The sequence below is a fragment of the Panthera pardus genome, unplaced genomic scaffold (genome assembly GCF_024362965.1).
Source record: "Panthera pardus isolate Hobbes unplaced genomic scaffold, ASM2436296v1 HiC_scaffold_17, whole genome shotgun sequence".
In the NCBI taxonomy this organism is placed as follows: Eukaryota; Metazoa; Chordata; class Mammalia; order Carnivora; family Felidae; genus Panthera; species Panthera pardus.
Window position 1 is genome coordinate 27,103,436 of NW_026526732.1, and position 26,444 is coordinate 27,129,879.

Sequence of the window (26,444 nt, forward strand, 5' to 3'; positions counted from 1 at the left end):
TGTTACACAAGGTTCACCCTGAATCCTTAGGAGACTTCAGCTGATAGGACCACAGAAGAGTTAATTTGCAACACAAGTTAATGAAATGCAAAACTACTGAGTATTACTTTTTTATCCTAACTTTAGGGTAATTAATTAAAGAAAATCAAATCAAATACTTACAGAATCCCAAAACTACCCAGAACAGTGAAAAACACTAATCACGCTTTATGTGATATTCTCTCTGTAGAAGGAAAGTAGAATTCTGACCATTCTGTTTACATTTTTTTTTAGAAAACTTATTAATGTTGGAAAAAATGTGAAAATATTTCTCACTGAAAAGAGATTAATATGAATAAATCCTTATTAAAAAATAAGTTGTATTCTGGAAGTTTCAGAATTTTTTTAAAAAAGTTTCCCATTTTACTCCATATTGAGTGGTTGCAAGCCGAGCCCACAAATTAGTTAGCTCCTAAGTAACGGAAGCAGCTATCTTGTGATTACATAATGCATTTTTAAAGTTAGTTTGACATCCTAAAAGATCCTCATGACTATTTCCATGGGGTTTTTAAAAATCTGATTAGCAGTTCTGGGTTGGAAACTTTATTCACTCCCACCGTGAAGTAGCAAAGGAGAGTAAGGATCTTTTCTTCCCCCGCTTGGAGAATTTTTATCTTTTCACTAAAGTGACTGTTCGTCATCTCCTGTCTGAGAAGAATCACAGATCCTAGTGTTGTTACAGAGGAACTCTGAAGATGCCCTACTTTACTTTGGTGCCATTAGGTGCACGGTTTTGTCATGCTGTGCGAAGGGGAAACCCTTCCCAAACCAAACACATTTCACACTCCTTCATGAGCCGGATATTTAAAGGTACCCTGTGGTGAGTGAACCCTTTTGCAAGGCAAACCCTCCTCTAAGGTGCTGGCTGGGTACTAAGAAATCCCTTGGGGCTTTAAAAAGCCACTAATACTTTCCTTGCTGCACTTGCCCCCACTGATCCGAGTAGTTACAATTAGCACAGTGGTCCCTCCTCGATGAGAACCGCTGGTCTCTGAGCAGCCGACGGCCCCAGCCTTGCTGCGAAGCAGGGCACCATGCTTCTGGTTACCTTCCACTTGCTGCTGCCAGGTATTTCTCTGTAGTCTGGCAGACGGCTCAGACTGCCACCCGGCTTCACATTAAATTCCACTCGGTGATTATAGCCTGTTTGGCATCAAAGTTAGGTTGAGAACTAAAAATAAAATGAGGGCATTGTAATCCGTGACTTCTCGTGTCCCTTCCAGCTGAGGAATCTATAAGAAGCATAGCGCGAGAAGTTTTGTATTTTTAAAAAAAATTTTTTTTTAACGTTTATTTATTTTTGAGACAGAGAGAGACAGAGCATGAATGGGGGACGGTCAGAGAGAGAGAGGGAGACACAGACTCTGAAACAGGCTCCAGGCTCTGAGCGGTCAGCACAGAGCCCGATGCGGGGCTTGAACTCACAGACCGCGAGATCGTGACCTGAGCCGAAGCCGGCCGCTTAACCGACTGAGCCACCCAGGCGCCCCGAATTTTTGTATTTTTTGATGAGGAGTTGCATCCTCCACTGCCGTGCACGAACAATGACAGTAATTAAGAACCTGGTTTCGTATTCTGAGTCCGTTGCTTATCTGTATAACATTTACTGAGAAAAAAATTTAATTACTCTAAACCTGACTCAGAGGGTTGTTGTGAAGTCTAAAGGTAATCATCCCATTAAAGCATTTGAACATGGTATGTAGTGTGTAATCTACTAACTCTTAGTTGTTTTGATCATCATTTTCATTATTAATAGTATGATTATTTTGAAATCTTACGCCTAGGAAAATATTGCTAGAAAAGGTAAATAAAGAGAAGCAAACAAATTCTGGTTTTTTACGCCCTTCCTCCCCCACCCCTTCCCTGGCCTGTACCCTCTGCAGAATGTGATAAGCTGAGGCGGGATGGCTACCGAAGTTCACAGTACTACTCCCAGGGGCCGACCTTTGCAGCCAGTACCAACCCCCTCTGCGATGATTATCAAAACGAAGATGAAGAAACAGATCAAAAGGTAAGGCTTCCCAATTCAACATGGGAACCTGGACTGGGTCCCAGAACAGAAAAACGACGTAAGTTGAAACACTGGTGAAATCAGAATAAAATAGGGTTTCAGTTAATAATGGTATCTCAATTTCTTAATTTTGACGAAGGTACCATGATTATTTAGCATGTTAACATTGTGGGCAGCTGGGTAAAGGGGTCACAGGAATTCTCAGCGCTATGACTGCAACTTTTCCGCAAGTCACAGTCAGTCTAAAATTAAAAAAAAAAAAAAAAAGGTAAGGTTAGGATTCAAGGAATTCATTAAAGGGTCACAATCAGTAAGTATGTTTGTGCATTTTGAATATTCTCTTTTGGGTAGAAAAATTGAAGGTCCTGTTTTTGTTTTTTGGGTTTTTTTTTCTCATGACCAAGAACCCACTCAGATCCTAAAACAAGAGCTCTAAGTATAACAGGCAAAAGTCACTGTTTCACAAGCAGTCAGTGTTTCTCAGAAAGATTGAACAGGAGCAGCACTTTGACTTAATATTATAGAACTGGTCAGTTCACTTCAAGATGCTGTGTTACCCTGGCTGCCTTTCTTATGCAATCTCTTGTAGTATGTACAAACTACTTAAGGCAAATATATTTTCTCAGTAATAGATGCCCCATGAGCAGATAAAAATGTAGAGAGATTTTGACTTATATGGGTTTTTTAAATTCATTTTACTTAGTACTATGGATTAAAGTTTGACGGACACGTGTTGATTTAGAAACCATTTTTTAATCTAAGAAATTTCGGTAGAATTAAGTCAATGCATAAATGCCATATTGTTTAGAGAACATTAGTCAAAATTTATTGCCCTTCCCCACATAAATAACATCAGAGAAAAGGGTGGATAACAGTTGATCAAAAATGGGAAATTTACTACCATAATTTTTTAGTCTTCTAATAAAAACCCAGGTTTTTATTTGAGAATATTTTTTCTTATCTCTTTAAAAGTATGTTCCCGGGGCGCCTGGGTGGCTCAGTCGGTTGAGCGTCCAGCTTCGGCTCAGGTCATGATCTCGCAGTCTGTGAGTTCGAGGCCCACATCAGGCTCTGTGCTGACAGCTCAGAGCCTGGAGCCTGCTTCGGATTCTGTGTCCGCCCCCCCCCCCCGCCCCTCCCCCACTCATGCTCTGTCTCTGTCTCAGAAATAAATAAACATTAAAAAAATTTAAAAAAAAGTATGTTCCCATATTAGCTTAGTCCTCTGGGACTCAAAATACACAATACTGTATTAGGAAATATTGTAGTAGGAAAAGGAGCTACCTCAAAATTGATCTGGTTTTTAATTTTAAAGTTTTTTTTTTCTCATTGATATGAATAAGGAAAATAGAAATCAAAAGATGAGTTATATGGTGAGGATTGTGTTCTCTTCTTATTTAATTTTTCAACCTTATTGAAATTGTAATTGAAAAATAAAATTGTACATATTTAAATCATCCGTTTTCTTTGTGAAATGACCATCACAATCAGGTTGATTAATATATCCAGCATCTCACAGGCTTACCTTTCCTCAGTGGGGAAACAGCAGTAAACAAGTATAATACAACACAGTGGTGATGCACATTATGAAGAAAAATAAACTGGTAGTAAGAGTTTGAGAGTGACGGGCTGCTATTTTAGACTGAGTTTTCAAGAGGGGGCTCTCTGAGGGTGTCATTAGAGCAGATCTCAGAATGAAGTGTAGGAACACCACATGGGAATATCTTTGGGAAGAGCTTCTGGGAAGAAGAGATAGTAAGTACAAAGGCCTGGGGACCCTAGTGTGGTTAATCCTGTGGGAGAAGTAGCCAGATACCAGAGTGGCTTGCGGTGGGCAAGGGGGAGAGAGGTAATAATGACTTTGGGGAAACAACCAAGGGCCAGATCACATAGGAAGGACCTGACCGGCCGTGGTGAGAACTTTGGATTTGTTGTTCTTAGGGAAGATGGGGAGGCACTGGGGGAACTGAGGTGGTAAGTAGGGTAGTCTGAATTACTATTTGATGCAATCTGGCTACTATATGGAGGCGAGACTGTGGGGAGTTGAAAGTGGAAGTAGAATGGTCAGTCACTAGCCTATTGCAGTAATCCTGGCAAGATATAGCTGATGTGGGCTGGGACCAGGGTGGCAGCGGAGAAGATTCTAGGCTTATGTTGAAAGTGGATCCTATAGAATTTGCTGAAGTTGGGAGAAAAAGAAGAGTCAGGGATAATTTCGTTTATTGTCTTTCCAGCTTGATCCCTCTAGGATCCCATTTCAAAAATTATTTGACCCCGTGAGAAATCACCCTCTTCATAGCCTCAGTTATCTTTCCCCATCTTAGATGGCAGGACCCACAATTATATTCACTTCTTTGTGCATACTTGGAACTCTGATGGCCCCTCTGTCCTTCTGTCACTTTCCTGAAGACATCCCAATCCCATTTGTTTGTTTGTTTGTTTGTTTGTTTTTCTGTTTTTACTTTTATTTGCATGTATTTCATGCAGAGTTTACTCCCGGGCGGTAAGTTTTTGTTTCTTCAGTTTCTTCTGGGATATCTTTTTCTTCTGCGTAGCCTCCTCTTCTGGTTTAGGAACAATCTGCTCTTTTTCAGTAAGGGTCATCTCAATGTGGCAGGGAGAGCTCATGTATGGGTTAATCCGACCGTGAGCCCTGGAAGTTCTACGCCGCATTTCGGGGGCTTTGTTCACCTGGATGTGCTCAATGACCAGAGAATCTACATCTAAACCCTTAAGTTCAGCATTACTCTCTGCATTTTTAAGCACGTGCAGTAAAAATTCGGCACTCTTTTTGGGCCACCGACCCTGTGTCCAGCCCCACTGTTTGGCCTGGGCGCACCTACCAACCCCACCATTGTAGTGTGGGAATGGCACACATTGCTTCTGCAAAGTGACGTCTTTCAGATACTTGGTGGCTTTTCGGATACGCATACCCTTGATGGCCTGGGCAGTTTCCCGTGTGTTCTTAAAGTGAACGCGAAGATTTGAACCTCTTGATTTGCATGATTTTGTCGGGTTTTCCGGGTCAAGTGAATAGCGAACCATTTTCAGAGATCACCTCAGGCCGCTTACGGGAAGAGCCCGATCCCATCTGAATCCCGCTCTTCCTCTGCTCTGCACTTAAAGCCTGGCGAGAGGAAAACACCAGGTTTTACTGGCCGCTTGTGCTATAAATGCCTAACCTCGGACCTAAAGTGCCAGCAGTCCTAACATATGAGCTCATCAGTTCACTCTCCCACTGCCCAAATTATATTTCTCAAATCTCCAAACACCATGTTTTCTGTTTTACTCTCAGATACCATCTGTGATATCTACTGCACTGTGGGGTGAAGGGGGGCGGGGGGAGCAGTCCGAAGGCATATCCTTTCACAACCAAACCTATTGAACGGCTTGCATCTATGCCTACACCTACTCACCCTTTCCTGCCATTGCAATGAGTGCACAGTCCTGGCTTCTTTTCTGCCCTGTTTGCACCCATGTGCTTAGATTAGGGCATGGCATGCAGTCAACACTCAGTATTTTTTCAGTGGAACGATTAAGGCCAACTTCTCAAGAACTTCATCCCTGCAATTTGCCCCTTTCTCTTTGGCCCAATCCATTCTCTCTCTTTATTGCATCAGAACTCTTCACTATATGAACAGGCTACCTTGTCTTTCATCTTGAAGAAACCCTCCTTTGACCTTTCACCCCCCCTCCAAATTCTGCCTTATTTTCCAGGTCTTCTTTAGAATAGAACTCCTCCAAAGAACTGTCTAGACTGGCGGTCAACACTGCCTTTTCTCACAATCTCCTTCGAACCCCCTCCAAATAAACTTTTATCCCTAGCACGCTACTGAAATCACTCTTGTTAAGTCTGTTCATCACGTCTATCTTGCCCAAATCTAATAGTTTTCAGCCCCCCTCCGATTCAGCCTCTCGGCAGTGTTTGACATAGTTTACTGTCCTTCTTCAAGTACTTTCTATACTTGGCTTCCATGAGACCACACATTCCTGGTTTTCCTCCTCCCTCACTAGCCAGTGCTTCTCAGTCATGGTTGGATGCTATTCCATATATCTAAACATTGGTTTGACTCTGCTCCTCTGAAGCAGGCTTAATCCTTGGGTGATCCCACTGAGACCCATGGCCTTAAATTCCAGACACTGAAGTTTCCTAAATTTCTATCACCAGTCCAGACCCATGCATTTAGCTGCTTACTGTCTATCTTATGGGCATCTCAAACCTAATCCAAATCCCAAAATGTTCATTCTCACATCCCTACCTGCTCCTCTCATAGTTTTCCCCACCTCGGTAAACCGTATAGCTCCGTTCTACCAGATGCTGAAGCCAAAAATGTTGGGCACATTCTTGCTGCTTTTATTCTCTTTACACCTTCAGTAAATACTATATTTATCAATTATAGAACCCCTACTAAAATCCCATATCCGATGTTATGCGATGATGAAGTCCAGGGCATGTTTCTGAGACTGGGTCATTGGGGCACGTTGGAGGTGAGGTCGTGAAAGCCTGATGAGGGATGGATCCGCTCTGTGGTTACTGAGTTCACCAGGAATGTTAACAGGAGTAGTGGTGGAAGGAGGCTGAGGTGGGATGACAGGGGAGCCATGGTAAGTGATGGAGTTAGGTTTTATTGCATAGCTAATAGGAAGTCACTAACATATATTTTTTTTAATGTTTATTTGTTTATTGTGAGGGGGAATGGGAGAGAGAGAGAGAGAGAAAGGGAGAAAGAAAGGGAGAATACCAACCAGGCTCCATGTTTGAACCCGATGCAGAGCTCAATCCCACGAATCATGAGATCACAACCTGAGCAGAATTTAAGAGTTGAACGCTGAATCAGATGAGCCACCCTGGTGCCCTATGGAAGTCACTAACATTTTTAAGCAGACGACTTTATGATTAGGAACAAAAGTTGTATGTACCATCTTGTGTTAGATGGAAGATGTTGAGATAATGTTGAAACTGATTTTCTAATTTATATAATATATCAAACCTGACTCTAGAACTTCTAGAGAGGGAGTATTTTAACAGACTGATTTCTGATTTGAAAAATAGAGAAATTTTGTCAAAAATTCACACCAGGTTGACAAAATAAATGGTAACTGTGTGAGGTAATAGATGTGTTTACTAGTCTAATTGTGGCAATCATTTAGCAGTATATACATATAACAAATTATCACATTATACACCTTAAGCTTACACAATGTTTTATGTTGATTATATCTCGATAAAACTGGGTGGAAAAATGAAGCTCATTTAAAAGAAAAAATTGGACCAAATTACAAAAAGCATCAAGTTCAGATGGTTTCATAGAGAGGGTTCTACTAAAGCTTTTAAAGAGTAAGTAGATAGGGAAAGGGGGAAAAAGGAGAGGGAGGCAAACCATAAGAGACTCTTACTTTTAGAAAACAAACTGAGGGTTGCTGGAAGGGAGGTGGGCAGGAGGTGGGCTAAATGGGTGATGGGTATTAAGGAGGGCACTTGTGACCAGCACTGGGTGTTATATATAAGTGATGAATCACTAAATTCTACTCCTGAAACCGAGATTGTACTATATGTTAATGAACTAGAATTTAAATAAAAACTTGAAACAAACAAAAGGAAAAGAAAATAGAAAGAGTAAGTAAATCCAATGCTTGAAACTTTCTCAGAGCAAAAAAAAAAAGAAGGATATGGTGTGATTTTTTTTTTTAAACGAATTAGATTTACCCTGAGATCAAACCTAACAAAGACCACACAAAGTAGAAATCAGCTGGCCAGTCCCACTCATGAATATTATCATTAGAAGTCACAGTAGAATGTTAGGAAACATAATTTAACAGCTTGTTACAAGACAGATGTTTAAAAATGAACCTGGATTTATCCCACTAGGAATGCAAGGATTTTCAGTATCAGTTAATCTAATCACATGTTAATATATTAATAGATTTGAAGAGAACGATCGGATCAAAACCATAGATAGTGACAAGGTATTTGAAACAATTCAACATCCATTCTTGATAAGAAACACTCCATAATATAGAAACAAGTAGATACTCATACCTTAAAATGTATCTGCCTTGTCACCAAAGCCAACATGCTATTCCATGGGCCATTCTTAGAATGAGATATAAGACAGGACATTCACTTGTCGCTATTATTACATTGTATGGGAAGAACTGGCCAAAACAATTAGAAAAGTTGTAGGGTAAGAGGCTCAGAAATAAGGGAAGACTGAGATTAAATTATCATTCTTTGTACATGATATGTTTGTATACTTGGTGACTCCAGGAAAATAAAAATTTGAAACTGCTATCAACAGTAAACTTCGATGACATAGAAAGGTATGATGTTGATATATGGAAACCAATACTTTTCATATCTACAAAAGCAAATTACAAGATATAATAGGAAAAATCTATTTAAAGTTGTAATGGCAGACGGGGTGCCTGGATGGCTCAGTCGATTGAGTATCTGACCCTGGATTTCAGCTCAGGTCACGATCCCAGGGTGGTGGGATCCAGCCCCATGTCTGAGTGCGGGGCCTGCTTGGGATTCTCTCTGTCTCTCCCTCTGCCTCTCTCTCCTGCTCTTGCGCACTGGCTCTCTCTCTCTCTCTCTTATGCTCTTAGATGAGACGACTCCATATCAAAAAGCTGTCATTTCTGCCCAAATTAATTTATAGAATTAACACAACACCAATAAGATGTTGAGTGGTTTAGTTTCGTTTTGGTTTAAGAGTGATTTGGGGGATGGACAGAGAAAGGGAAGGACCAGAGAGGATCTAAGGGTCATAGCGGGGAAAGCTGTAACCTAGAGGAGCAATGAGGAAGGAGAACTACTCGCCTCACCAGGTACTAAAAAGAGTCAGGAATTGCTCAGTGTGGAATCTGAATGTACAGACCAGCAGGACAGAATATTAAACATAGACTATAGAGACCAGAAGTCTACCTAAATCTTCATGGGATTTAGTACGTGATCAAGTTGACATTTGAAATCAGGTGGGAGTTCAGTAACTATAAAAGGGGCTCCAAGCCAGCAGTTTATGGTCTCTGTGTTAAGGCCAAGACCCTTAAGCGCAATGCATGCTCTTAAAAGTCATTTTAACAGTTGGGGTTATTTTAGATACAGAGTATATAGAGGTCAAATTTGAGGGAAAATGCTGGGGAAAGCCTTTACTTTGTATTTTCTAGGTAAGTGGTAGCAGTTGGGGTATGGTGAGGAGAGCAGTGGACTACACAGAAGTTAACAAATGCTTAGACTACAAATGCTCTGACCTGGAAAGAGGTACACAGAATGAAAAGCATCTAATTTGCATTCAGCAATAGGAAGCATCTATTATGTGCTTAGGATAGAAGCACGCTCCTAAAAGGAGAGCTGCTGATAAGGTAAAAGCTAAAGACATACATTAGAAGAACCTAGGGGACATCTGTTCTGGGTGTTTATTCTAGAGAATTGTTCTAGAATAATTATCCTAATGCAAAACATGTTTACGAAGTAAGACTCCTGTTTATGGTATAAGGAATGGTATTTTGCTAATTATCTCCACATGTGTCTTTCAAAGTGTAGCAAGAAAAATAACTATTTCCAATGATATATGTTATATATAAACTTGCATGAGAGAAATGCTGTCTGCAAAGGGCTTTAGAAATCTCACAGAACACCTTTTTTTTCCAACCGTGAAATCAGAGAATAAGTCAGTGCTTTCGTATTATGCTAGTCGCAGCCTTTTGTGTGTGTGTGTGTGTGTGTGTGTGTGTGTGTGTGTGTGTGTGTGTTCTTTCAGTTTTCAGTGTGTACCAGGTACTAGCAAACAGGTTTTTCAGGTATTTGCAGGAAGTTCAGTTATGGGTGCCAAAATATTTCCAGTGAGTTGATAGGGCATCTCCCCAACTGCCATTGTTGGAGGTTATGTTTGATGATATGTTCACTGAATCAGGGAAACATTCATAGAGGGCCCATTGTCTGAGCAGAAAGGATGTCAGTTATGAGTTGCTCAATCTCTTATAAATAAAATTAACTCCCAAACACATAAATTAGACTGGGATTATGGCAATAAAAGGTTGGCTTTTATGGTACTGATATAACCTGAAATTTTCTATTTCCTGTTATTCTTTGAATTAGCATCTCAGGTTCTGTTTTAGTCCTCATTGATGAGAGATACTTCAATTGAAGGAGGACTTTGAAAAGACAAAAGGGATTGTAGACTTGCTCTGTGATTGCACATATCGGAGGCTTATATAACATGATGCTTGAGATCGCCGGTTTGGGGCAGCCTGTCCACCTGTTGAAGCTGAGTGGTTTTGGGTAAATTGCTTCTCTCCATGAGCTTCGGTTTCCTCGCTGTAAAGAGTTAGAAGCCCCATGTTCTGGTTTGCCCAGGACAGTCCTGTGTTACAGCTGCTGTCCTGCGTAATTATTAATAGCAGCCCCTTTCACTTTCAGAGGAGTTCTGGTTTTGATCATAAGTTACACAGCCACCTTACCTTCCTTGGGGAGGGATGTGGTGAGGTTGAAAGGAATTAATGTTTGTGAAAGTCTTCACTTGGTGCCTGGCACATAGAATATGCTCAAATAATGGCTAGTTCAGTATTACTAAACTGCTTGAGTTTTCAAACCAGACTACAAAGAAAAGCACTCCGCGGACAATGAAATTTGGCCACTCTCCCACTCCCCCTAAGTCTTTTATTATAGACTTTCCACAAAGAATTTCCTGCCTGAAGCAACAAATTTGAGAGGTTTCAGCAACTACTGACAAACTTCCCACTGTTGTGTCTTTGTTGGTTATCTCTAAATAGAACTACTAGAGGTCATACTAGCACTAACTTTACTTTAGAACACTTGCCAGACTTTTTCAAGTTATATCTCATTTCCCACAGGAACTCCAATGGAAGAAGTATTTTAATAATCATTACTATCATTTTTCTTAAGTTTATTTCTTTATTTTGACAGAGAACAGAGCACATGAGCAGGGGATGGGCAGAGAGAGAGAGGGAGGGAGAGAGAGAGAGAGAGAGAATCCCCAAGCAGGCTTTGCGTGCTGTCAGCACAGAGCCCGATGTGGGGCTCAAACTCACAGACTGTGAGATCGTGACCTGAGCTGAAGTCAAGAGCCGACGCTTAACTGACTGAGCCACCCAGGCGCGCCTCGTTGCTATCATTTTGATGATCTGGAAACCAAGACTCAGAATTATGAAATTGCTTTCCCAAGATCACATGGCTAGAACGCATCAGGGAGGACGCGAATGTAGGGCCCCCGCTTTATACTCCATTTCTCTTCCTTGCACCATGTTGGTGAAACAAAAGGGGGAGAATACTTCACTCCCCAAATGCCTTCTTATTATGCCTGTTGTTGGCATTTTTCATTCCACTGTCGACTTGTCTGCTATTCGTTCATTCACTCATACCATTGTTTCAAAAACCACTCAAGTAGCACTTCGTCTCAGTATACAGACATACTGGCTGGCCTAGGATGGTTTATGGTCTAGAAACCATGCCCTAGCTGACTCTAGTGCAGTCATTTGTATTGGGTCTCTGTGAGTAATTCCAGGGCACAGTGGAAACCCAGAGGAGTCTATGCTAGCTCTGTGTGTTCAGTGCTTCCCAGTTTGGGACACCTTGGTTACTTTGTACCTTGCAGGCAGGAATGAGAAGCCTGGGGACTGTCACTTTTCCAGACCTTTATGCATTCAAACCAGTAAATTGTTCCAGTGTCTCTTGTTGCAAACACCCCATTAAACTGGAATAAGGCTCCATTCATATCTGCCTTCCCCTTTAAATGGGGACACAGCATTCCTGTCTTGTTGCTATCTGTATACCTCTGTATCTCCCAACATGTGGAAAAGTTCAGGAGCCAGAGACTAGGCTCCGTGCTATGTGTGAATCTATTTAATACTTACTGCAACCATGCAAAGTAGCTTGGATTGTACCCATAACACAGATGAGGAAACTGCATTTTGGAGAGATTATATCGCTTGCGTAAGATCACGTAGTTTTAAAATACTGAAACTGAAATCTCGGTTTTAAAACAGTGTTTTTGAGATGTAATTTACATAAAATACTCATATTTAAATTATACAATTTAGTAAGTTTTGATATATGTATACACACATGAGCCCATCACCACAATCATGGTAGTGAACACCTTCGGCACCCTTAAAAGTGAAGCAGTCTTTTACATTAGTAAAAGAGTGAATAAATAAATACGTATTGGAATGGAATGTATACTCAGTAACACGAATGGATGTGTCTTAGAAACATAAGTAAATAACACAACACCGAGAATGAACCATTTTTATAAAAGTCAGTAAACATGTAAGTTACACATATTGGTACATATATAACAAAAAGTAAGGGGATGATTAACACACAATTCAGGACAGTGGTTATCTTGGGGAAAGCAGGGAGGAGCACTGAGGTAGATGCAGTTGTTGGTAATAGTTTGTATAAGTCACGGGTTGGGTGGTAAGTTCTGAAATATTCATTATGTTATATATTTTGTATATATCATTTATTAAAATGAAAAGGTTATAAGTAAGAAGTACTATATCAGTTTAAACATTTAAGGTCTTAAGTATTTTCCATTCTTTTAAGGAAAAGATCCTTAATATGCAATAGCTTCAGTCCACAATATTTTAATCCAACATGTAATAATGACAAAGGGGCTGGCTTTTTGGTAAAAGGGCTAATATGCTGATGGGGAGAGAAAGAACAATCGAAGCTATTTAATCTTGTGGATATGGACACCACCACCTGGCCACGATGGAGCCGCTAGATGGGCCAAGAACTGTGCTTCCATATGGATCCATTTCCACTGCCCCTGCTTTTTTTGTTGTTGTTGAGCCTGGGGTTGGCGGGGAGGGGATAGGAGAGAACAGAGATAAGTCAGGATCTTTTGTGTCTAAGTATATTGAAAGTGGAAGAAGCACATATAGGCAAAAAAGGCTGCGGAAGTTTCGACACCTTATGAAGCCATCTATGATCTGGAAAACCAAGAGTCAACCCAAGACAGATTTCCTTCTGGGAAACAAAACAAAACAAAACAAAACAAAACAACCAACATCAAAGACAGAGTAAGTGTCCTGCAAAAAGGAGTGGAATGTATGTTAGTATTCTTTTAACTAATGCTCTACGTAAGGGCGCCTGGGTGGCTCAATCGGTTAAGCATCTGACTTTGGCTCAGGTCATGACCTCACAGTTCATGAGTTCAAGCCCTGTGTCGGGCTCTGTGCTGACAGCTCAGAGTCTGGAACCTGCTGTGGATTCTGTGTCTCCCTCTCTGTCTGCCCCTGCCCTGCTTATGCTTTGTCTACCTCTCAAAAATAAATAAACATTAAAAAATTAAAAAAAAAATAATACTCTATATAGTTTCATCTGTTCTACATTCATTTTCAAGTAATAATTGCTAAATGAATGCTAAATTTAGCTCTGATTGTAATTACATTTTTTAATTGCTAGGAGCATAGCAGATTAAAAAGGATAAAGCCTGGGCTAATCTGTGATTCACAGTTAAGCTCACTTTTTGATAACTTGGCCACCTGCCAAAGAGACCATGTTTCAGGCTCCACTGTCCATCTGGTGGGAGCTTGTCTGGCTTCCAGACAGGACCTGGGAGTCTCTGAAATGCAGGTCTGCAGCATCCCAAATCTACACAACAACTGCTGGTGTGGCCAGTGATTTCCCTTTCTAAATTAAGTAATCTGGCACGAGTTATTGTGGTTTCTCCTTTCATTTGTGACTCTTCATTCCTTCTGGGATCAGGGTATGGGGTATCAGGGAACATTACTGATCAACAGACAGGTTTAAAAATTGCATTTAAGGTCCAAAAGCAAGGCAACTTTAAACTCCATGTTTGAAAACAGTAATTCACTCTATATTGAGGCAGTCCATTAATATGAAGCATGGTGAAGCTATTTGAGTTGCTCTGTTCTCAACAGAGGGAGTTGAGCTGCTCAAAACCTACAGCTCATAAATGACAAGAGCGAGGATGCTGGTACTTAGTGTTTTACTCCAGGGTTTAGTGCTTCTTCCACTGCGCCACACTGCGGTGGCTTTTCTAGATTTTTAAAAGGTTTGTTCTTGAAGAAGAGCTACAAATCGAGATTTTATCTTTAGATCGGGCAACCTAGTAACTTACTGCAAATATTGCCAAGTTGTTATTTTAACACTGTTTAACAGCAGAGACTCTGGGGTCAAGTCCGGGTTCTAATCCCAGTTGTCCACTTGTGAACGTCCCAAAAGTAAAATTACTTTGTTCTATTTCCTTATTTGTAAAATGAAGCTAATGCTATAAATATTAAATGAGGTGCCAATTTCTATAAAGTCTATAACCCAGAGCAAGGCATGTAGCAGCCAGTAAATAAATGGTGACCCTTTTTTAGCTAAAATCCTGAAACAGTTCTCTATGAAATTCTGATTTAAAGCTTCCTGGGGGCGCCTGGGTGGCTCAGTCGGTTAGGCGGCCAACTTCGGCTCAGGTCATGATCTCGCGGTCCGTGAGTTCGAGCCCCGCGTCAGGCTCTGTGCTGACAGCTCAGAGCCTGGAGCCTGTTTCAGATTCTGTGTCTCCCTCTCTCTGACCCTCCCCCGTTCATGCTCTGTCTCTCTCTGTCTCAAAAAAAAAAAATAAATAAAAACGTTAAAAAAAAAAATTTAAAGCTTCCTGGAACTTACATTCTCATGGGAGGGAAAACAAGGTAAATATCTAAAAGATATGTATACTATTGATATGTACTAAAGAGAAAAAGCAGTGAAGGGAGATATAAAATATTAGGGAGGAGTTGAAATCTGAGGTATGCTCAACAGGTAAGACCTCAACAAGAAGGAGACTCTTGAATAAACACATGAAGAAAAAGATGGTGTGGATGTCTAAGGGAAGAGCATGTCAGGCAACGGGAGCAGCAAGTGCAAAGGCCCTGAGGCAGAAGCGTGCATGGTATGTACAAGAGACTACACGGAAAGGATGGAGTGGCTAGAGTGAAATAAGGGACTGAATAGTAGGAGATGAGGTCAGAGGGAGTGGTGAGCCGTTTGCAGATCATGTAGGGTCTTGTCGGTCATGGTAAGGATGTTGGGGGGTTTGAACAGAGGAGCAACACGATCTGACTTAAATTTTAAAAGGATGCCTCACGCCTCTGTGTTGAGACGTAGACTTGGAGCGGGAGGGTGGGCACAATCTTAATGGAGTAATCATGATGTGTTCGGCTATTGAGACGCAGGAGGTGGTTTCCTGCGCCCCTGCTGGATTTATAAATCCTAGGAAGGATAGGAGTGCGATCATTCTGGAAGTCACACCGTGCTGGTTTTTATCTATCCTTAGTTGTAGCACTGTGTAATAGTCACATTTGCATAGAACTTTATTCTCTGCCATGCTTGGGAAATTGTCTCACAAATGAAGAGAGCACTTTATAATAGATTACCTTTGGAAGTTGTCATACCGGAGCTATCCCTGGCGGTCATCCCACGGCAACCAGGCTAAACTCAAGTACTTTCTCTTTGTGATAGTTATCGATTCTGATGCCGTCAGTCAGCTAAAAGAAAAGTAGGTTACTAGGGCTGTTGGGCACCACTGAGACGCACACAGACTGTGGAACGGTGCTTCACCATCTCCCTTGGCAGGTGTCACATGGAAAAGGGGACCTCCCTGCAGGATGTCACCGTGCTCTTTATTCTTCATCAAGCTGTGGCTTTACTTCTCTGTTAAACTGGTTTCGTTAGGATTTGCTTCCTGTAGGCTTGAAAGCGTGTGCTGTATTTCAAGATTACCTGAAAAGTTATTTCTGTGTGTGTATCAGAAAATTGGAGTAACCTTCTAATTGGCAACGTTGAGATTCAGTCATCGACATGAGACCTTTATGCGAACTGTCATGAAATTCTCATATACAGTTAGTTTTCATTTACTTGTGTGTGTGCCTGGGGGGCAGGGGGAATCTGCATCTTAAGGGTAGAGAATATGTATTGTAAGTCATATGTGACCAGCGTGGTACAAGCGCAAAAAGGCTGGAAATTATTTATCTCGCTGTGGCTTAGCTGCCACTGCTGACTCAAACATTCCCTTGTTTATCTTTCAAGGGTAGGTAGGAGCTGGAACCATTGATAGGTGTTGTAACCATTTAAGCAGAATTGGATCAAATGTGAAGTGGATATGGTGTGATCTAATATCATAATCCGATGTAATTTAATATCATTATCAGGTGTCGGTAACATATGCTCATTATAAATCGAGTATATTTATTTGTCAGTTTAATTACAAACATCTTTTCACAATTTTCCTTAGGTGGAGAAGAAGCTACCATATCATTTTACATTTTTACGTATCAAGAATATAAAGTCAAAAATAGAGATGTTTCATTATGATTTATTTTATATTATCTATTTCCACAACACCTTTATTATTGGTAGTCTTTTTGCAATAAAAGAAAAAAATCATGAACTTGTCAATTCATGATTTTGCTTTCTTTCTTTTTTTTTTTTTTTACTAAGATTTTTTTTTTTTTTAAGTAACCTCTACACCCAACTTGGTGCTCAAACTCACAACCCACAATCAAGAGTCCTTTGTTCTTCGACTGAGCCAGCCGGGTGCCCCCATGATTTTGCTTTCCTAAAGTCACTTTTATAGGACCATCGCCTTTATTTCCATGATGTTTAACAGCCATAGATATTTTCAGAGATTTTATCTCATTAGGTCTTTTTTTTAATAATTTTTTTTTAACATTTATTCATTTTTGAGAGAGAGAGAGAGAGAGAGAGACAGAGTGTGAGCAGGGGAGGAGCAGGGAGAGGGGGTGACACAGAATCTGAAGCAGGATCCAGGCTCTGAGCTGTCAGCACAGAGCCCAACATGGGGCTCGAACTCAGGGACCACGAGATCGTGACCTGAGTTGAAGTTGGAGGCCTAACCAACTGAGTCACCCAGGCAGCCCTTATCTCATTAGGTCTTGAGAATGGCTCTTTGTGGGACTCAGGAGGGAAACATATAGCCCCACTTTACAGCAAAGGAAGGGCTCAAGAAGAGCCTAAAAGTCACGAGACTGTCAGGTATGAAGTGAATAGACTCAGGTCTTTGGATTCTTAGTTTAGGCCCTATCCCCCAACACCAAACTATTTTAATTGGCTCTTCTGTAGTCCTTGTGAAATTTGTGCAGGGCTGGTAGTTGTAGAATAAAAACAGATATTTTACAGCAAGATGAATTCAATAGTAATAAACAGTGATTACAGTGTTCTTCTAAGTGGTTGAAATTTCTAACAGATGTATTTCTTCTGTAAATTTCTTACCTGTACGCTTTTAGAAACTTGCATTAAATCCAGCAAGGTATCAATGCCTGCTTTTTAAAGATAGATAAATCCTCACAAACATAATATTGAACGAAAAAAGAAAGTCACAAAAGAGAATGTCAGGATTCCCTTTAGGTCACACATAGGCAAACAAAGCTATGGTGGGGTGTTAGAAGTCAGAGAGTAGTTACCCTTGCTTAGGGGTGTGTGGTTTGGGGAGGGGAGTGTTGAGCTGACTTGGGTGCTGGTTACACAGGTATTCCCTTGGGAAGGTTCATTGCCTTTTTATTCTGAAGTAAAACTCTTTTAAATGCCCTATTTTCAGAGGTGGTAGTTAGTTTAAATGCTTTCAACTCGAAGACCAGTTCTTAGACATTTATTGTGTATTATAAACTGCCGTTTCTCAACAAAAGCCAATCACCCTTTTTTGTCCTTGTTGTTTGTGAGCACATTGTGTTTGAGTTCTTGGAACTTCCTTGTCAAAGAGCCAACTGTCGTGCGGCCATGGTACCGTCCATGGTAAAATGCTTCCCCAAACAGCGTTCTTGCTTCCGCTTTTTAAGATGTTATGGGAAGAAAGGTATTGCAGAAGGGCTCCCCAGTTAGGATGTTAATCTGTATTGAAACAGACACTGCCAGAAATGTTTTCATGGAATTCTGATAAGGCTCAGAGCAGAGTTTCAGTCAGCTTCTTAGAATTTAACAATTTCACACCAATTGTTTTCATATAAATGGTTTCAGAAGAGCACACAATAGCTCTATCGTTCCAGAAATGTTCCTTGAGGTCAGCGCCTGAAGGAAATGAGGTTGAGGCTAGAAATGACTTTGAGCAAACAAAATTTTAATAAAAATGGAAACCGATGGCCACAGCCATGATGCTTCTCCGGGCTTCTAGCATTCAACTAAATCCATAAGCTTTCTGACCGCAGTAAATATAGGAGAAACAGGAAGAACCGAAAAGATATCGAGGGTCAGCAAAACTGTTTGCAGACCTCGTGGTTTAGAGACTAAGGCGACGGCGTGAATCATATACGTAACGGGTCATGCTCAAGATGATGAGCAGTTTTCTTGCAAACTATCGCTTCTTTCTTAAATGTGGCCAGTTTTGTTTTGTTTTGTTTTGGTTTTTTTGGCTCGCTTTTAATGAGTTGAAAAAATATTTTATTGATTTACTTATTTATTTAACATTTATTCATTTTTGAGAGACAGAGACAGACTGAGTGGAGGAGGGGCAGAGAGAGGGAGACACAGAATCTGAAGCAGGCTCTAGGCTCTGAGCTGTCAGCACAGAGCCCGACGCAGGGCTCGAACTCACAGACCATGAGATCATGACCTGAGCTAAAGTCGGCCACTCAACCGACTGAGCCACCCAGGCGCCCGCGCCCTAGTTGAAAAAAGGCTTTAAACAAGGAATGTATTTTTAAATGTTTTTGCCAGCTGTTTACACACTACAGCATCTACTTACTGTTTTCCCTGCAGTGTTCTATTTCTTCATCAGAAGAGGAAAGACTTATTTCCATCAGGAGACCTAACACGCCAACCTCAAGCGACTTCTCTGACCTTCATACTCAAACGAACTGGACCAAGTCCCTTCCTTTGCCAACGCCAGAAGAGAAGATGCGACAGCAAGCCCAAACAATCCAGGCTGACGTGGTTCCCATTAATATAACTGGTAGGCTTTGCTGTACAGATAGGTTTCTAAACATACTTGGGAAAATGACTTTATATGCTCTTAGCATCTCACTTATACACCAGAGGTAAATAGCTATAGTCTGGCTTCCTGCTCTGTGTTTAAGGAAAGGAATACTAAAATTTATATGTGTGCATGCATATGAAATATCTCTTGCTTGTAAGATTAGAGGGCTGTCACCAAAGGTTGATGTCATGGAATTCATAGAAAATGTGTGTGTCTTTTTTCATTGAATTGCTTCTTTAAAATATTTTGTTTATTTGGGAACATGTTCTAAGTGTGGCCCTGGGTAAGGAAACAATGACGTTTCCCTTCTCAAGGGCTGTTTTATGTAGTATTTATGGAAGTGAAGAGGTAACAGTTTTGTGATATTTTTGAGTGATAGATTTTCTTCCCCTTCTGTCTTCTCAAATTGCTTAAAATAAGAATATCAAGTGAACTAACAGTAAGAATTATGAAAATACTGTTTTAAAGTTAAGAGGATGGTCAAGTCATATTTTGATCCCCATGATTTGAATTCTATAATCTTCAAATTCAAGTTCTTTTGGAACATTATGCTCAGATTTTAATCATCTGTAATATTTAAGGGGACAGATAACAAGGTACGTGAAGCTCAAAGACAGTATTTCATGAACTTAGAGGAACTGTTAAAAGACACCAGAATTTTCCTGCTTTATCAGTTCCGTACCTCATAAAAAAGGTCTGTGGTTTGGGAAGCATACCAAATGTAAAATAGATGTGTTCAGAGTTAACATTGGACAGTGTATTCAAGAGAAACTGGTCGCTAATAATCGTCATTAATAACCAGTCCTTACAAAAGCATGGCCTCTAGGGCCAGAACCTAAAAAATATCAGGTGACCAATAAGGCTGAGTTTTCATAAAAAATTAGGATGGAAACCCATAGCACCCTTGCTGTATTTCTGAAGCTAATGCTGTGGTCTGCTGTTAGAAAGGTTTTTGTATTTTGATAGTTAATGCAGACTTTTTTTTAAAAAAAAAAACCTTACAGATGTTTAAAAATTACACTTAAAATAAAAATTACATCTATTTTGAATTCCTGAGAAATTTAGTAAATAAGTGCATGAATTATTTTAAATTCCAGGTACATTCTCCCACATTGATTGTATTTAAGCCTTAAAGGAATAGCGTAGTATTTGATTCCATTTTCTTTGCAAATAACGTTGATCTTCCCAAATGTGATTCTCATGCACCTAGATCATATTTTTTTAAGGTTATTTTTAGAAGTGGCTGTGTTTCAGAATAAAGTGTGTTTATTGCTTAATGGAATACGTGCACACAAATTTTCTATAAGAAAACGCATTACATTATTTGATTGATTAAATGCAGCAGAAACATAAATTACATTATATATGATTAGATGCCTCCAAAGTAATATTGTAAGATAAGAAGATTGTGCTATGAAATACGGCAGTCCTTAATGGAATTAGGATAAATGCATTATCTTGAGATCAGGAAATTTAAAACAGAGTAACTACAGCCTCGGAAATAATCATTTGCAATGAAATGCATTGTAACAACAGAAGACATTGCCATTTCTTTGCGCTGTAATTCCCTCCTGTTGATGACTAAGTAGATAGGAATTACACAGAGTTTAAAAGGAGGCCTTCAAATGCCACGTAGGAAAGGCAAATGACAAAGAAGTGAGCGAAATGAGTTATGTCAAAACGCAGTTTATTTTTAATTGAGTGAGTAACATTTTCAGAACTATAATAATCAAATCTAGTATCTAGTTGCATGTGTCTTGGTCCGTCTTCTGGATCCATGTGTTCACATACATATACATGCATTACATAAAGATGTTAATTTTTCTACTATTCTGACACAAAGAAGCATTAAATTTAAAATTTTCACTTTTAGCAGTCGAGTTGACCTAGGTTATACCACTTCCTCCTCTTCAAATGATGTGTTTCTGCAGCCCTAGAAGGCTTTTGAGACTAAAATATAGCTTCCTGTAGGGAATTGTCATGTGTTCATTTATTTGGATGAACATTGACCCTCCGGTTTGATTTTCAGTCAGGATCAGCAGGGGAAAGAAACGTCGATAAATATATTATTTTACGTCCAGAGTGAAGCCGGCCAGGCATAGCAGCAGAACATTAGCACAATGAGCTGCCAGCATGAAAATCAATTTAATCCCCTCAGTCATAGTCCTGTAGGGAATCATCATGTTCTAGGAGTTGAGGAAGGAAAAAAAAAAATGTTTCAAATGAAATGCATACATGTGTAGGTTTCCTATTCGCCATGTGGATTAAAAGCCTTCCACCTGGAAGATAGAGTGGTCCCATGCTTAACAGTTTTGGCACGCTGGCTTTGTACTAATGTCTGCCGTTAGCTAAGTTTATTTCTAAGTAGTAACCATGACTAAGGCTGTTTTTCAATGAAAGGGAGTGAACCAGTGCCTCTCAACAAATATTTACTGAGTAACTACTTTGTGTCAGGCATTGAACTGAGTGACACAGGGGGTGCTAAAGTACAAGAATCATGGTACCTACCCTCAAGAAATGTTTAGTCCACCATCGGGGACAGACATTTGAGGCCATGATGCAAGATGGAGAGTTTGGTGCCTTTAATGGCATATGTCTTAGATGTCCATTCTCATGGTTTGTTTCTTAATTTCCTTGGGATTTGAGTGGTTTATCTCTTGTTTTGGTTTTTAAGGAAGCAAAAGTAGAGACTAAATGCAGCTATCTGTTGATGTTTTGGCTGCTTTTAATACCTTCATACAAGGAAATTGTTTTCCTCTCCGGCAGGGAACTATGGACCATTGAAGTCGTGGCTTGCCCCCTTACAAGCATCATACGTGCTATTGTACTTAGTGATGCATTTATTACAGTGATGATACCTCCTGGTGTTTCACCATCTTCTCTCAATCATTTCTGGTTTTCTCCATTAGGAACAAAGCTGCAAGCATTTATTTGTGTTTGTTGCTTCGTACATGAAATGTTGTTTCATACATGAAAAGATCTTTTATCCTCTGTTTTGCTTTAAAGAAGTTTCTAATCACAGTTTATTCCTATTTAAATAGAGGGTGCCTTGTTTACAACATACTCACTTTGTGTGTCAATATTGCTAAAAAGAGTGAATGTTTATATACTTCTTTTTGTACAACATAAGCATGATGGGAGTATATCATTTGTGTGTATATGTATTTTTTAAATCTCTTTTTGAGGAGAATAACCATTTAACAGAGACAGTACTACAAAACTTTCTTTAATTAAACTGGGAAATAATTTAAAGCAGACCAATCAGTAACTGATACTTTATTATTTTATGGTTTCCATTGGTGTGCTAATCACACAAGTTCGTACTTTAGAGGACAGAAAACAGTCCTGTGGATATGGCATTCTAGGTTTGATTGCAAAACTACCTGAAATGTCTGAATTAAGATCAATTGTAAAAAGTGATCAAGAAACAGAAAGAAAGCAGTTCAGCTTTAACAACAGCAGTGCTACTGGGTCTCATTGTGGTAAAAGTACTTTATCATTATAAGGCTTTTTATTGGTCATTACAAGTTGTATCTACACCATAACAATTACCGCAGCCTGCCCAAATGGTCAGCCTCCTTGACAGAAAGAGAAAGCTCTGCATCCAAGAATTCTTGATTATTTGTATCCTCACACAGGACAAGACATCATATTGCTCTCTAGAGAGAACAAGTGAATACAATATGCTCATTGCCTTCACCACACCCTACGCTGATGCAAAGGGTGATTTTGGTGACGATAGGGCCTATGTAAAACACTTCCAAAATGACCCATTTTTGTAAATAACAGAGAATCACTCTTCAAGTCATGTTAACAAATTTGCACTTGTTACCCCAGCTCATGTGCAAGTGAGATCAAGGTGCTTCCTTTGGAAGTAGACCGGAAATGAAAAAATAGCCTTATGACGATAATGTGCTTTCCTTCTTTTTTTGGCCTTCGGCATTCATTCATCATCATATGACTGGCTAACATCATTATTAATAACCTTCTTATCATTTTACAACAAGCTTCTCGAAGAGAGTGCATGGTGTCGGCTTGCTTGAGAATAACATTGCTTTGCTTGTTCTACTACTCTATATTAGGGGAGAATTTCGATCGCCAGGCCAGCCTTCGGCGGTCTCTAATTTACACAGACACTCTGGTAAGACGACCGAAGAAAGTCAAAAGGAGAAAGACTATTACAGGAGTCCCTGACAACATACAGAAGGAGCTAGGTATGGCTCATCAGAACTGTATTCTGTTGCCCCTCGTTACTGCTCAGCATTACTACGCTAACCTCATTGTGGTGCTTACGAGATCAATACATTCTGATAGCCGTTTGGTGCCCCCAGAGGGCCAGCTTCTCTCCTGAGTGCAGCACTGGGTACAAGTCTTAACATCCCCTGCAGATGATTTGTTGAGTTTTGGTGAGACGGTTACAGGAAGAGCTTATGTAAAGACTGTCAACTGGGGTGATAGACATTTACAGTAATGTCAGCATCTCCGTGTGCCTTGCACATTGGGTATTTCCACAATGAAATTTACCTTTCGTTTAGGTTTTAAGTTTTCATAAAACCAAAAACTCATTCTGGGACTCCAGATAATGACGATGGACTTCGTTAGTTAATACTGACAACGGTGATGGCCATTTTGTCATCAAAGAGACAGCAAGTGTGAGATAATTAGTAAATTTCAGTACAACAGAAAATACTCATTTATGTTGGATAGTGCCTTCATGGAATGTCCAAGGAAACAGTTTCATAGGTTTTTAATTCAATATTTTTCAACCAGTGATAAAAACAGAAAAGAAAGAACCCCCCCCCCATCTTTTTTTGGGGGGGGGGCTAGCGGAGCAGGTTATTTATTTCATAATTCACCTATCCATATTATTTCTGCTTATATTTATAGATGCTTTGGGTAACCCTCTCACTCTCCTCTTTCTATATTCCCTTCCTCCTTTGGTTTTCGATGGGCTCATCGGGAATGTCTACACAGACAGCAGCGCACGCTGGGCCGGGGCAGGGAGTCTGGCGCCAGATGTGTGGATTTGAATCCCAGCTCTGCCGCTGACGCCCGGGGTGGCCTCAAGCTGGTTACTTCACCTGCCCGAGTCTCCTTCCTCACGCAAATAATGTGGTTGTTGATGTTGACAGAACATACCTCATAGGGTTGTCTGAGGGTGTCATGAATTCATACAGGTGAAGCACTTGGTGCCGGTAGGTTCACTATAGGTTAACATAAAAGCTGCTTTTGTAATTACCGTAGGGAACTTAATACTGCCTATTTTGAAATTTGCCTCTTTCTCTTCAGCCAACCTGTGGACTTATTTCCTCCTAGTTGCTTTCACCTGATGTTTTTACTTTTATTTGCTTTTGTAGGTTACAGCCTAGATACTCGGGATAATTCTTTTGGAACTTGCCTCGCAGTCTTTGAGTCAAAATGGGTTTATCCTAGCTCTAGTGATCTGTTATACTTTGAGGTAGCATTGCCTGCTTCAGCTTCCGAGTGCTACAGACATTGTTCCTATGTGTTTTTTCCCAAAACACGTGCTGAAATGCCCTGATTTAGGGATAGAAGGCTCACTCTTCTTTACCTGGCGTTCTCTCTTTTACTGCCACCCAGTTCTCCGATATGTATGCTCTGCCTTCCAGACCGAAGCCACAGTGGGACAAGAATAGCAATGCTTTGCTTTTGCTCTAGGTAGTTCCGGTGACCCAGGTGACATACAAGTGCCCGTCTTATTTCATAACACAGGGTCTTATTGCAAACAAAGGCGAGATTGCATCCACAGGGTTTAAGAAATCTGTCTTCTGTCCGTGCCCCTGCATCTGCTTCCAGATCTGGGCCGGTCCTCCTGGATCTCATTCTTTCAGACTCTTTCTCTTTTTTTCTTCCTTTAGGTGACAGCTAACTTATGTGAGAGACTAGTACATACTCTTATGTTCAGTAGATACTTAATGGGCTAATTTCTTACAGCACTGCAGCAAAGTTTATATTTTAACTGGTCTTTTAGGGGACGTTCCTTAACCTAAAGGAGTGACTTTAAAGACATGCCCTTTGTAAGATAACAAGGTTGATATTTCAGGGTAGTCTACATTTTAAATGGCTGTGCAACCAAAATAGGTAGGTTTTGGATGGCTTTGTGCAAAGAGTATAAGAATAATTTGACTCAGAAAAACATATACATACACACAAGTATTCAGTGTGAATTATCTCTGTGTCTCCCCTGTTCACTCCCCCCTCCCTCCCTCTCTCTCTCTCTCTCTCTCTCTCTGTATATATGTAACATGATTTCTAGAACCTCAGAGATAATGAAATTTATCACTTTTATTACTAAACCAACTAGTATGGAGCCAATAACTCAGTTGCCTCTTTGATCTTAGTGGAATGATCTGATCAGCTAGGTAAATCAGGTCTTCTGTAATTGTATTTTTAAAATCAGTAATCGAGTCCCTGGGGCCCATGCTCCCATCTCTTTTGTATGTGACGTAGAAACACCAGCAATGGTGGAAGAAAGGAAATAGCTCTGCCCACATCATTGCGCTGTGGTCTTGGCCGAACAGAGACAGTTGATGTCACTGCACAGTCGACATAACCTGGATCATAGCTGGTGGTCCACTGAGACAGCTGTATTGAAGTGAGAGCTAGTTTAAAAAAAAAAGAAAGAAAAGATAAGAAACAACTGTAGTTTTATAGATAGACTAGTTGAAAGGATTGATAGAGTAAGGGAAAATAACCTTTGAATAGAGTAACATTTGGGGCACCTGGGTGGCTCGGTCGGTTGAGTGTCCGACTTGGGCTCAGGTCATGATCTCACAGTCTGTGAGTTCAAGCCCCGCGTCGGGCTCTGTGCTGACAGCTCAGAGCCTGGAGCCTGCTTCCGATTCTGTGTCTCCCTCTCTCTCTGACCCTCCCCTGTTCACGCTCTGTCTCTCTCTGTCTCAAAAATAAATAAATATTGAATAGAGTAACATTTAGCAGAAAATTTGGATCATGTATTTTCTTCCTTCATTTTATGACTTCTGGTTGATCTTGCCTTTTCTCCCCAATATTCCGTACTTGAAAGGTGTCTGGTTTGAAAGCTTATAGACACTTGGTATTTTCCTTAAAAATTAGTCTTTTTTAGATACGAAGGAGAGGGAAGTATGGCTGAGTCAAACAAATTAGATAAAAAATGGGATATGATTATCTGAAAAGAAAACATTCACTAGGAAAGATACTTCCTGTCCACTAGACACTGCCCAAGTTGCTGGAGATTTGGAGTTTTAAAAATCAAACCAGAGATTCTTCCAGAATTAAAGTTGATTGTGCTTCATTGTATGCACTTTTCACTTCAGAAACCATAAACAGTGGACTCTAGAGACGAGTTGTTTTATTTTATTTTTATTTTTATTTTTATTTTTATTTTTATTTTTATTTTTATTTTCTAGATGAGCCAGTTTGTACTTTGAAGTCAAGCTATGAGATTT

At 40.2% G+C, this 26,444-nt stretch overlaps 2 protein-coding genes across 7 annotated transcripts in view; one reads left to right on the forward strand and one right to left on the reverse strand.

Moving 5' to 3' along the window:
- NHSL1 (NHS like 1) overlaps positions 1-26,444 on the forward strand; it is a 204,613-nt gene that overhangs the window by 164,988 nt on the left and 13,181 nt on the right. For 5 of the 6 annotated variants that reach the window (XM_053904432.1, XM_053904431.1, XM_053904434.1 and 2 more), the window contains exons 3-5: positions 1,923-2,050; positions 18,780-18,972; positions 23,079-23,210. In XM_053904432.1, the coding sequence (XP_053760407.1) occupies positions 1,923-2,050; positions 18,780-18,972; positions 23,079-23,210 (453 nt within the window). The remainder of the gene's footprint in view (positions 1-1,922; positions 2,051-18,779; positions 18,973-23,078; positions 23,211-26,444) is intronic. The other variant, XM_019420447.2, reaches the window with a different exon arrangement.
- On the reverse strand, positions 4,526-5,131 carry LOC109249861 (60S ribosomal protein L17-like). Its single transcript, XM_053904435.1, has one exon. The coding sequence runs from the start codon at positions 5,093-5,095 to the stop codon at positions 4,541-4,543; it is 555 nt and encodes a 184-aa protein (XP_053760410.1). The 5' UTR covers positions 5,096-5,131; the 3' UTR covers positions 4,526-4,540.